This window comes from Pelmatolapia mariae, linkage group LG14, assembly GCF_036321145.2.
Source record: "Pelmatolapia mariae isolate MD_Pm_ZW linkage group LG14, Pm_UMD_F_2, whole genome shotgun sequence".
NCBI classification, from domain to species: domain Eukaryota; kingdom Metazoa; phylum Chordata; class Actinopteri; order Cichliformes; family Cichlidae; genus Pelmatolapia; species Pelmatolapia mariae.
Genome location: NC_086239.1, coordinates 23,078,519 through 23,091,351, shown reverse-complemented (window position 1 = coordinate 23,091,351; position 12,833 = coordinate 23,078,519). Strand labels below are relative to the sequence as shown.

The following is a 12,833-nucleotide window of genomic DNA, read 5'->3' as shown; positions in this document are numbered from 1 at the left end:
ATTGTTTGGCTTTTTTCTGTGTTTTATTTGTTCCTGAGTAAATCGATTTGGCTGAGATTGAAGTTATAGTTTTCACACAGCTGAATAAACAAATAGAAAGCTGATTAAACATTAGTGTGAGATGGTAGAGAATTTACTCCAATGTCCTGTTATATTTAAGATAGCAAGGAGCAGACGGCTGAGTTTATTAAACACAGCTGGGGACGCTAGGTCAATAATAAGGTCAATAATAATATGAAAACCAAAACACTGAGTCACCTACCCAGGACCGTGACACCTTATGTCTATCAATCTGGTTCATTTGAGCTCTGTTTTGGTACACTGTTTACTAAACAGGGGCTGTGGGGCAAAATGAGCCCAGGCATTGTGAAAGGTTCAACTGGTAATTCATCTTACTTCATCTTTCAAAAGTATGTGCTTTCAAAATTCCTGTTGCAACATAACAACGGACTAGTGAAAACTTATATGAATTGTTTACATCAGTGGCTACAAAATTTGCTTATGCTCTGTGAGAGGATTTTTCAAATGTTTGCGAATACAGGTCCTGAAGAAAAATGCTACAATGAGCTTAAATGACAACAGAGGAGGTAATTTTCAGCAAACTAGTTTGTAGCATGACTTTGACTTCAGAAATGCTCTTCTGCTTATGTTGGATTTAATGAATGGTTATTTGACTTACCTTTGACACACTTTTAACAAGTTACTTTACTGTGTCTTTAAAAAGTATTTGTATTCAAAAACATTATTTTTAATGGTATTAACAGTTGCTTCTTGATATCTCTACATGTCCACCTTTATTATTATTATTATTATTATTATTGACGTATAGAATAAAATATTTCAAAATTCACTTTTCAAATTAAAAAAACTGCGAATGTTATTTGCAAATTTGGCTCTTTTCCCTCACGTCCAGTAGGGGGCGGTAATGCACATTTAAACTGATTTATATGCGCAAATGAATCCATCGAGGAAGAAACCGAACAACAAGGCTTCCGACTAGATAGCTGTTGCTAACGGTGCTAACACGAGAAAGCACACAGTAAGTAAGGGAAAGAGCGTTTATTAGAGCATTTGTGTATTTTTAATTCGATTGTTTCACTATGCTTTCTGGTCGTTTTGTGCGGTTATGTTGTGTCTAAATTAAACGGGATTGTAAACCAAGTGGCTAACTGTTAATGAAGTTCAGTTGATCAAAAACTGGCCAATTTTACATTTCTGGTAAATTTGCGTTTTGTAGGGCAGCGTACATGAAACGTTTTAGCTCACTGTAACCTATGCTCTGGATGAAACGATGATATAAATCGTTTTTTTCCGTGTTTATTAATAACGTAAATTTGAAGTGCATTTTTACAATGAAAAGTTCCAAACGTATTTAAGAAAGAAAGAAAGAGGGGGGCGGGAGAGAAAACGATAAAATAATACTTAATGAAAAATGTGGATAACTTGTTATCAAAACCCCGAATGGCGCATAGTATATTTGCTTTAATCTTACAAAGGCACGCACAAAAGAAAAACACAGAATCAAAATATACTTTACAGTGATATGCAGCTGAGAATGGGAGCAAATCATTTGTTAATCAGCAACTCTTAGCGAGCTATGAAAGGTTTGTTGATTTCAGTAAAGCTAAGAATGCACGACACTAAGGCCAGTGTTAATTCTGCCTACGTCACACCATCTTTGACTGAAGACCAGTTCTCAAAAATCTGAACACGGATATGAGAATTTGACAGGATAAAAAGGGAAAAAAAAGAATAACCACTTATATTTAGAATTGTTAAGATGTCATTTTGATCCCATAAAAATTATCTTAAAACAAACACATGGTTTACATACATTTTGTTGCAGGATCTGTAACTATAGCGCTATAATTACATAACTGCTTTTATACCTGTTACTTAATGTAACTGATAAATAAATAAATAACTTCTCCACGATGATCCCCCTGACTTCATCTTAAATACTTAGTTTGCCGAGTCTTACATATAATAAGAAAAGTTAACTGACACTAAACAAGTGACAGTGAACGACTTTTTCATAATATTGTAGCTAATCTTGAACTGCAAGTAGATCTGTTTATTTTTAGTTTGCAGTTTAATCTTTTTTTGTATGATTGTGCTTGGAAAAGTTTTTCTTGAGCACATTTATTTTCCTGCTCCTGACTTCTATTTTCCTCCTGCAGGCTTTGGCAGAAGCAGTCAGCATGGCGACTCCAGTGCCCGTACTCCGCCTGCCCAAAGGACCTGACCCCAACAGCCGTGGATTTGACCCCAACTCGCCCCGCTTCATCGCTCTCTGCCGAACCTCCATTTCCTCCTCAGCAGCTTCAGATACCGACAGCGAGCAGCTGCAGAAAGAGCAGCATGCTCGATCTGTGCTGAGAGAAGGTTTCCTCCGGTGCTTGCTCTCCATGACCAACAAGAAGGTTCAGTTCCAGATGTACGAGAATGTGAAGGTGGAGGCCACATTTGGGGCATCAGACATTGACGTGCTGAACTTTCAGGTGTCTGACCTGCACACTCCCATTGGGGTGCAGAAAGAGGCTCTAATCAGATGTCAAGATGTGATATCATTCACCTTTGATGTATAAACATGTTGCTTTTGTGTGTGTGGTGGACTGGATTATATGCTAGTGGTTTAACTGCATTCAACAAGCAGTCCCACTGTTTTAACACAAGAGGGAGTCGCGTGCCTTTGTGTCAAGAGGTAGCCATCCAAACTGTAACAGTCTGCAAAGTTAAAGAAGTGCAACTTCAAAGATAATGCAGCTTTTTGAGGTCAGTGAATCCTGCCAGATGTCACCTGACATTTAGCCTCAGTATCATGTTTATGAACAGGTTTCCTGTCTCAGTTAAACATCAGAGTTAGATATGTACAAACATGTTACTGCTGTACTGGTGCTGGAGTTGTGAAATTGCCTCATTCAATTTAACTGAATGTGGTATATAAAAGATTGCACTTCAAAGAAACCCTTTTGTATTCACTGTGAAAGTGATCAGGACTGTGTGGCAAAATGTTAGTTTTTTGCAAAATAAAATGTCTAAAGAAATAACTGGTAAATATTCATGTTTAAAAAAATGCTCAATTTCAAAGTCCACCCTTGGATCGAGCTCTTTTCCTAAAGTGGGCTCATTTAACTGTTCCTTTTGGCATTGTGCAAAAGTCTTGAGGCACCCCCATTTCTTTATATTTTGCTACAGAAATGGAAAGTATGTGTGATTTATTGAAACGTACAAAAACATACAGTTTAAATAAAGCAAAAACTGTTTGTACAGTTACAGTACAAGCTTCAAGGTCAATATTTTGTATGACAATCTTTATTCTTCAGCACAGCCTGAACTCTTTGGCAGCTTTTTTGTAATTTTTTGAAGTAGTCTTCAGGAATAATTCTCTGGGCTTCTTGAAGGACATTCAAGAAGCTGTGGATGTTGGCTGCCTTATGTTTCGTTCTCAGTTAAGATAATCCTACACTGCTTCAGTAATGTTGGAGGCTAATCCATGATGTCTTTCATTGTCTTTTTCTATCCAGCTATGCTTGTACTGCATTGGCAGTATGTTTGGGATGCTGAAAAGTAAAGCATTTTCCAATCAGATACTTGGAATCTTGGTGGTATTCCACGGTTCTGATAGTACCTTTAGTGTTCATTATTTCACCAATTTTGAAAAGCTTTTTAACACTGCTCCAAACCACACTAGACCCTCCACTGTGTTTTACAGATGGCTGGAAACGTCTTCCCTGACCTCGTCTAATTAAAAAAATTCAAATGTGGATCACTTCATAGGACCTGTTGCCACTGTTTTTCAGTCCAGTTCTTGTCTATTTTGGCATTGCTCAGCCTGTTTCCCTTAAGAATGGCTTTTTGACGGCCACCCTCCCACTGAGACCATTTCTAATGAGACTTCAGTGAACAGTTTTTTGGGTTTTTTTTTGCTTGTTTGTTTGTTTGTTTGTTTGTTTTCCCCTCTTATTCTTAAGGACACAACTTTCGGATGTTATGTCCTTGGCTGCGTTGGCTGTAGTTTGTAACTTACGTCTGACACTTGTCCTCCACTTGTTCAGTTTCCTCAATTTTTTAAGGTTGCACTGCACACCGTGTCAAGATATGCCAGGTGTTCAGCTGATACCTCTTGTGGTGGAATGACATTGCTGGTACAAAACTTCTATTTTATGCCTGTCAGATTTTATTATCTTTGGTATTTAGCTTAATAATATAATAATAATGGTAATAATAATAACAGATTACTAGTAATTAATAGTTCTTTAGATTAATCTAAAGAAAAGGAGCAAATTGTGGGGGATTTTTTTAGGGGCGGGTTTTTGTTTTTTTTGTTTTGTTTTTTCAACAACAGGCTGCTATTAACTGTCTGAACTGTTCAATTTAAAATGGATTCTTTGCCAAGTTGTCATTATCTGTAGACACAACACTGGTGCATTACTTGAGTTAGGTGCTTTTTATGTTTGGGTGATTCATAGATCAGTGTTAAGTGACTTAAACATTCCTCTCAAAACAATAACAAAGCATTCCTCTGAAATGGTCGGCTATCTGGAAGCTATATACATATATATATATATATACATACACACACACACACACACACACACACACACACACACACACACACACACATAAATGTGGGGTTGTCCCACTTTTGTGTAGTACTGTATAATGTGACTAAGGGTTAGGTTCATACTAAATATGACACCAGTCCATCACAAGGCTAACAACATAAAGGGTAACACCATTTGTACTCAACCATATCTACAACCAATTTAGAACCATCGTCTAACCTAACATGCGTGTGTTTGGACTGTTGGAGGAACTGTGTGCAGGCACAGGGAGATCATCCCAACTCCACACAGAAGCACCTCCAGCCAGTTGGAATCAAAGTCTTTGTCCTGTAAGGCTTACCACTGCATAGCCATATTTTAACCCTTTTTATAATTATTTAAAAATGCCTGACAACAAAGCTACAAACTGAGTTTTCTCCAATTGGCTCTCTATCATCATGATGACCAGTGTAATATCTGTGTTTCATCAAATATTATATTGGTAGAATAGTGTGTCGACTATAGTAGCAACAGTTAGTTGCACAGAGTTTTTATATTTATTGGTTTCTGCTTGAAAATTGATTATTATTTTTGTTTTGTTTTTTTAAGAAAAATATATGTGCCAGTGCCCTTGACGTACATATATCATACTGGATATTTAGTTTGTTTGTTTTTATTTGGAGAAATAAAAAAATGAAAAAACATTTCATCTATAAAAGTGTGACAGCCGATTTCCTTGATCTTCAGTTTCATATTCATAATAATGACATTAAACGTAATAAAAGTGTTGCTGTACAATGAGCTAACTTAGACACAGTTCAAAACCTCATGTTCACACGTAGAACTGTTATAGTATGTTATGAACACTTTGTTAAGTTTTCATACTCAGTTGATTAACTGATCAACTGAAAATTATTATTTCGATCACCAAGAAATTTGTAATTTGTTCCTCTTAAAGGTTTCATCAGGTACAGAGTATAAAGAAACAAAAGATATTTCTCCAATATCATCATAAAAGTAATGATGTTTGGACTACTGCAACAGTTTTTAAAGTATTATCCTGCTATCCTATAACATTTTTCACAAAACATTTACAACATCACAAAACAAAACATTTTTCACAAAAATAACATTTTTCACAAATGTTATTTTTTTACTTGTGAAACTCGCTTGTTGGCCTGTTCAGGATCTCAACTGACTGACTGAAAATGATTACTCTGATGATCAAGAAATTTGTAATGATGACAATTCTAGGTTCATCATCTGTCCTTGTTTCTGACCTTGCATCTATGGATGCAGATTATAGTGATGCGATTATATTTTTTCAGTCAAAGACTGAAGAGATTTACAGCATGGAACAATCAAAAGTTTAAGGCCACTTGAAAACGATTTAAAAAAAAAATTGCATGGTTGGATCTTAACAAGGTTCCAAATAGAGCTTCAACATGTAACAAGAAGAAATTGGAGTAAGACAAAACAATTTTTGGAGCATATAATTTATTGAAAACAACGCTTTAACTGAAACAGTCTGCTTTACAGCTGATCAAAAGTTTAGGACCACATGCCTTTTAAAGGCCAAATATGTGCAAAAATATGGATTCATTGTCATTTTCTGTCAGGTAGCACGCTTGCATCAAGCACGCCGTGAAACAATTTTTGAAGTGATCAACAATAATGGTGGACCTACTCATTACTGAGTTTGTGTTTGGAACTTTGATTTCTGTTTTTGGGGGGTTTATGGGTTTTTTTTGTTTTGTTTGTTTTTTTGGTCCTAAACATTATATCAGCTATAAAGCAGCCTGTTTCAGTTTAAGCTTTGTTTTCAATAAATTGCATGCTCAAAAAAATGTTTTGTCTCACTCCCATTTCTTGTTGTTGCAGTTTGAAACTTTACTTGGAACCTTATAAGATCGAACCCTGAAAAATATGATTTTTTTGCCATTTTTCTAGTGGTCTTAAACTTTTGATTGGGACTGTATAACCTAAATCAACTGTATTCTTTGATGAATCAGGATTACACCAGATCGTTTTTCTTGAATGTTTCAGTAATAGAGCCCATACTGACTCAACATATGATGGCAGCAAAGACATCCGTCATGTAAGTCCCTGATCATTAATTAAATACAGAGAACAGTATTGGTCATTGTTTTGTACCAGCCTCATGGGGAGGAGGAGGGGTGGCATCAATACTATTTAATCTTCCTAAAAGGTGTATTTTGCGAGTTCCCAATAAGTCATTTTATTTGAGTGCCATTAGGCGGTCGTGCTGTGCCTGTGTCTCTTTTTGTACCTGAATTATCTGACCACTCAGTGGAGACAGTCATCAGTGAGGTAGTGACTCATTCCTCCCCCCGTCCGCCTCCCTGCCACCCCACATTGCTATCCCTCTCACTCTCTCTCACCCTCCCTAATCCGAAATATGACTTAAACCTCTGCATGACGTCATCAAGCCTGTGTGATTAAATCAGGAAGCCCTCAAGGACAACCAATGTTAATTTCATATACTGTTCTATGACCAGCAGCTCTCAACTCCCCCAGCTCTCACTCTCACCTCTGTGACTATCTGCAGGAATGTATACAATACATAAACACATTCATTTCAATTTTATACAACTTCATGCTTTAGTTGGTTCCTGGTTCATTTTCTAATAACACTTATGATCTGATATCTGATAATGTATTGGAGGTAGGCATGTCATTGTCAAAGTCTACAATGAAGAGATGATTTATGAACATAAATACAGTGGGCTTACAAGGTGCAAACCACTGGTGACACTCAAGAACAGAAAGGTCAGATTAGACTTTGCCAGAAGACATTTAAAATACTTTGCACAGTTCAGTGGACTGTCTTTGGACAGATGAAACCCTAATGAACTTGTATCAGAACAATGGGTAGATCACAATGGTCATCTGTCAAACATGGTGGAGGCAGTGTTTGGCATGGACATGTATGGCTGCCAGTGGAACTGGGTTTTTGTTGTTTATTGATGTGACAGCTGGTAAAAGTAGTAGGATGAATTACAAAGTATACAGGGCTATACTTTCTACTCAGATTCAACTGAACTGATCAGACTGCTCCACAGTGCAAAGAGATAACGGCCTAAAGTAAGCTGCAAAAGGCAAAAACTTGAATATTGCTCAATGGTAATGTCAGTCACCTGATCTCAACCCAACATAGTGTATTTTTCAGTTACCTGTCATTGTCCAAATACTTCTGGACAACATCTTTAAAAAAATGCAATTAAAAGAAAATGGAAACAAGCAGAACCCTTTTTCAGCTCACTGTTTTGGTGTTTTCAGTGAACACCTTCACAGATTTGGTTCTATCTGACTGGTAAAAAGCTTTTTGTTAAAGAGTCTGTTCTGTCAGCATGCCAGGCTGTCATTGTTCATGCAAACGTGACCTAAAAATTAAGCTTTAGTATGGAAAAGATCAGTCCAATTTGAGGGGAAGATCTTTGTCAAACAGATGCATTATTAAGTTGGCCGAAAGAGTGCTCTCTTCATGACAACAAACTAAATATTACACGAGTATTTTACAAAGGTTAAGTGAGAATGAGCTTTACAAGGCAGTTCTGAAGGCCTGGTGTTGGTTTATGCTTCCCGATGTGCCGCACTGCACTTGAACACGCTGTCTCAGTGTTATCTTTTCTTGCTGTTTGCCTTTCCTGACAGTCTGCTTCTCCCTGATTTCAGTGGAAAAACATTCCTGCCTTTTAGTGTATGCATGTGTGTGTATGCTGGTGTATCAGTCATGATGGTACAAGGAATCTGCCCCTGTACACTACCATCGGCCGACAGGAAGCACATTCCGCTCCTTCCTGTTTGTGGTCCTCTGTCACTTCCTGGCAAGTGTCTGATAACTCTCAAAACCACTTAATCACCCTTTTTGCCAAAAACTCCAGCCAGCAGACAAAAATAATTGGGCAGTGACCTCATGAATTGGTATTTTTAGCACATTTCATTATCAAAAGGGGGAAGAAATGATGATTCACATGATAACATTCATTGGAACAAGTATTAACCCAAGTATAAGCAAGTATTAACTTTGGTTGTCATTGTATCAGTGCTAGAGTTAAACCCGTTAACATATATGGTAACGAGGACTAACGAAGTTTCCTCTGAGCTGTGACATTGGGAGCACAATGAATGAATATACTGGAGTATGAGATGGGGAATTCACTCAGCTGGCTGATGAGTCAGTGAAACTGCCTTTCATTCCTCTGCTTCCTCAATGAGTCAGTGTGATCACTTTCTCTCTTCAACTTTACATTTAATTTAATATTTTTGCTTATTTGTAACTGACTTGGAAACATTGCGGTTGTTGTCTTACTGCTCATTCTTCTTGTTTAGTGGGGAAGGCAAGCATTCACAGTACCAGCTTTACATAGTGATGCTTGCGTACCCTTTTCTCATTACATGTGCCTGCAGTATCATTCTGCCTCTGTGTAGACAGTTTTTTGTTTGTTTTTTTGTACAATGAACAATTATGCTAAAAGTGAATGCTAAAAGAAGGGCTAAGGGGTCCTGATTAAGCATCAGTATAAAATGAGTTGGAAGTAAAAATGGGTTGCTTCAGTCCCCCAAAAATTAAAAGAAAAACAGTAAGGAAAAAAGCCAGCTTGCCAACCACGCTTTTCTAAAATCTAACTGAGAAACTTTTAGTTTAGCTTTTAATTGGGTACTGACAAAGACCACAAAGAGAGACCACAATTTTCCCAGATTACCTTCCTAGTTAAATCCAGAATTAAATCTAAACTCAGTTTCAGGTCTTATCTTATCTTAAAGACCTCCTTGTACCATATCACCCCAATAGAGCACTTTGCTGTCAGACTGCTGTTTTTTTGTGGTTCCTATGATATGTAATAGTAGAATGGGAGGCAGAGCCTTCAGCTTTCAGGCCCCTCTACTGTGGAAGCAACCCTCAGTTTGGATTTGGGAGACAGACACCCTCTCTACTTTTACAACCGTGCTGAAAACCTTTCCTCCACAGTGTGTCTTTTGCCCTGTGTCCCTCCTTCACCCCAAACCAGTCAGAGCAGATGGCCGTCCCTCACTGAGCCTGGTTCTGCTGGAGGTTCCTTCCTGTTAAAAGCAAGTTTTTCCTTCTCACTGTCACCAAAGTGCTCGCTCATGGGTGTGTGGTTTTTGTTCTCTGAATTATTGCAGGGTCTTTACATTTCAATATAAAGTGCCTTGAGGGAACTGTTGTTGTAATTTTGTTGCTTTATAAATATGACTCTGAATTGAACTTCTCTGTGGTGCAACTAACAGGCAAATCTCTAAAAATATCTTTGTGAGACAAAAGGCACTAAATTTGATACAGACCTTCTTTAGTGCAAGGTACAGTATGCCAAGAAGATTGTCCGATACTTTGCCTCCTGACTGCTCATTTGCATTCAGCAGCTTGCATACATAAAAACATTGTCTCAGCAGACATGTGCACAGTTCTAGACAACTGTATCATTCTCTGTTTACTATGCAAGGCAGCAGAATTACTTTGCAGTTAAGTGTCTGCATTCTGATTATGAACTTTATACACTAGTTAATGAGTTCAAACCTTCTCACAATGGAAGTGCTGAAAATCCCACAATGCAATGATTGTAGTAATTATGATTAAATTAATCCTATAATACTACAGCCGCCAGTGATGACAGAAAAGGTTTATGTTTATTTCTAAAACACAAATTAAATATTCATTATAGAATACTGTAAACTATGTAAGGAAGTGAATGAATGAGAGAGTGTTTCTGGTGCTTCCCTCCTTTATTATTATAGATATTATTAAGAAGAATTGGGTAAATAAATGAATAAACCCCCATTTACGTTAGCGCATACAATACAGTCACGGTACGTTTTCTAAAGTAGAAGTGCTGATATTTACTGTAAAGTTCTCACTGAAGGTGTTGTCAAAGCAGCCAGGCAAACAGACACAAAAGGAATGGCTGAGTCACAATCAGTCCCCAGGTTTGTTTGACTTGCCACCGCGGGGAATGTTGGAGGTTCTCCAGCAATTGTGAGGGCCAGGCGCTCTGTGGCAGCCTCATTTCCCCAGCTCAAGTGGCCAGGGAGATAAAGAGGCCAGCAGTGGAGCATGCCAGCTGGAAAAAGCCTGGGATCCAAACAGTAAAAACCCCTTAGGCATTGAAAGACTCAATTTTATTTGTGTTTAGGGTGAATATATGAACACAACAGCATTTTGAGACTGTTTCCCATAAATGAAGCTGCCAGTTGTTTAAATAAAAAAGTGAAGATACTAAACTATAATTTTCCTTTTTATTGGCCTGCAGCCCTGCAAAGGAACCAAATCCATATTAGACTATATCTATCTGTGCGCATGATCAAGAAGTTGCCACAGCATGATATGGGAAAGTGGAGGCTTATGTCCAACTCAAGTCTAGACAGGAAGACATATGAGGAGGTGGGAGGAGAAGGGAAGCACCAATTAGAGTGAGATTAAAGTTATCTCCATTTATCTATAAGTCTGTAGACTCTATCATGGCCCACTCCCTTCCCCACAGGAGTAAACACAGGAAGATGCTGCTAATTAGTGTCTGTGATGCTGAGGACCAACTGATGTCAGCACTGATTGGACAGGTTCATCAGCTGTGACCAATCAAGACCAGCTGGAAATGCTATTATTGAGAAGCTTGTGAATATTTGAGTGAAGGTTTGACTGATGTTTATCTCTGAGATCCTTTTTTTTCTACACGTAAAAGTCACATTTGTGCAGTCATCAATATTCCTATTAAATATGTTGTATTGATTTCAAAGTCAGTTTACCGACTGCCATCATGAGACTGATTATAATAATTTTGGTGATCTCATGATATTTCAGCTAATGCCAGGATCAAGTCACAATGGTCATCTATTTAATCCTCTGGTGATTGACATCTATATGTGCAAAATTATGACATTTTTTTATCAACTTCAACTGTACCTTTTTGGTCCCAACTAGCAAATGTTAACATGCTTATCTTGCAGGGATGTCGAACTCCAGGCCTCGAGGGCCGGTGTCCTGCACGTTTTAGATATCACCCTGGGTCAACACACTTGCATTAAATGATTAGTTCATTAGCAGGCCTCTGGAGAACTTCAAGAAATGTTGAGAAGGTAATTTAGCCATTTAAATCAGCTGTGTTGGATCAAGGATACATCTAAAGCCTGCAGGACACCGGCCATCAGGGCCTGGAGTTCGACACCTGTGATTTAGAGGTTCACGACATATTACAGATCTTATATCAGCTAAACTATGGTCATGTTAGTATGCTGAGCTTAGGATCTAAGGTAACGTCAAAGATTCCCAACTTTATTTTTACAAGGCCTTAAAATAGCTATTTTTAGATTTTACATTTGCATTTTTGGCCTATGACAGCTGGTATAGGTTGCAGTGTACCACAGCATTCATGGGATGAGAAGTGCGTTACATCCTGGAGAGGTTGCTAGTTTATCCGAGGCAGCAGTTAAAGTGGGATTTGGCAGTTGGAGTAACCTGAAGATTGGGTGTAGCAGTGCAGCATAGGGAAAGGAATCACTTGGAAATAAGCCACATAGTTTGTTTTGGGAACACCAGAAGAATTTTCTCAGTGGACAGGCTGTTATCAGTTGACCTGTACTGATACTCTGACATTCACTGCTCTTTGTAGATATTGCCATCTGAATTCAACAAGGTATAAGCAGATGTGTCATGAGCTATATGGCTGCTTTCCAACCCCCTAGACAATATAAAGCAAGTAAAAGTTAGAATTTGGTGAGCGACTAATCAGCATCATCACCTTCAATATTGACCTTAAATTGATACCTGTTAGCCTTGATGTAGCCCAACATAGACCATGAACAGCACAGCCAGCCCTCCACCACTCCAACATCGTGCATTACTGTAAACTTCACCCCGGTACTGCAAAATAACCCGTTTAGCCTGCAGTATGCCAAAATACCTTATATTTTCACACAATCTTTAAACAAGAAAAAATTAATATACTTCTCAGTTCTTCCATGACCTCAACTTTATTTACATCTGCACCATGAACACAACTCAGAGATGAGGATGAAAAAGAACATTTGAGTGTGTAGGCAGACAGTGGGATGTCATTCTTTTATTATTACTGAGCAAATATCTCTATGCAGTCAATAAAGCAATGCCAAGCTGTGGCACATGAAAAATAAACTCTTTGAACAGTAATATACATTAAGTTGTTTATCAGATTTAATGGTTCACTAACCAAAGGTGCCAAAAAGGTGTTTTGTGTCATTCCAGCCCACTTTATTCCCTGATTGCAGGGATAA

The 12,833-nt window shown here is 38.0% G+C and overlaps 1 protein-coding gene across 2 annotated transcripts; it reads left to right on the top strand.

The window, feature by feature from the left end:
- Positions 1–949: 949 nt before the first annotated feature.
- Positions 950–5,196, top strand: gemin7 (gem (nuclear organelle) associated protein 7). 2 transcript variants are annotated; one of them, XM_063493374.1, is made up of 2 exons: positions 950–1,039; positions 2,181–5,196. In XM_063493374.1, the coding sequence occupies exon 2, from the start codon at positions 2,202–2,204 to the stop codon at positions 2,586–2,588; it is 387 nt and encodes a 128-aa protein (XP_063349444.1). In that variant the 5' UTR covers positions 950–1,039; positions 2,181–2,201; the 3' UTR covers positions 2,589–5,196. The 2 variants fall into 2 exon arrangements, with proteins under 2 accessions (XP_063349444.1, XP_063349445.1); XM_063493375.1 differs by having other exon boundaries at positions 984–1,043.
- Positions 5,197–12,833: the final 7,637 nt, after the last annotated feature.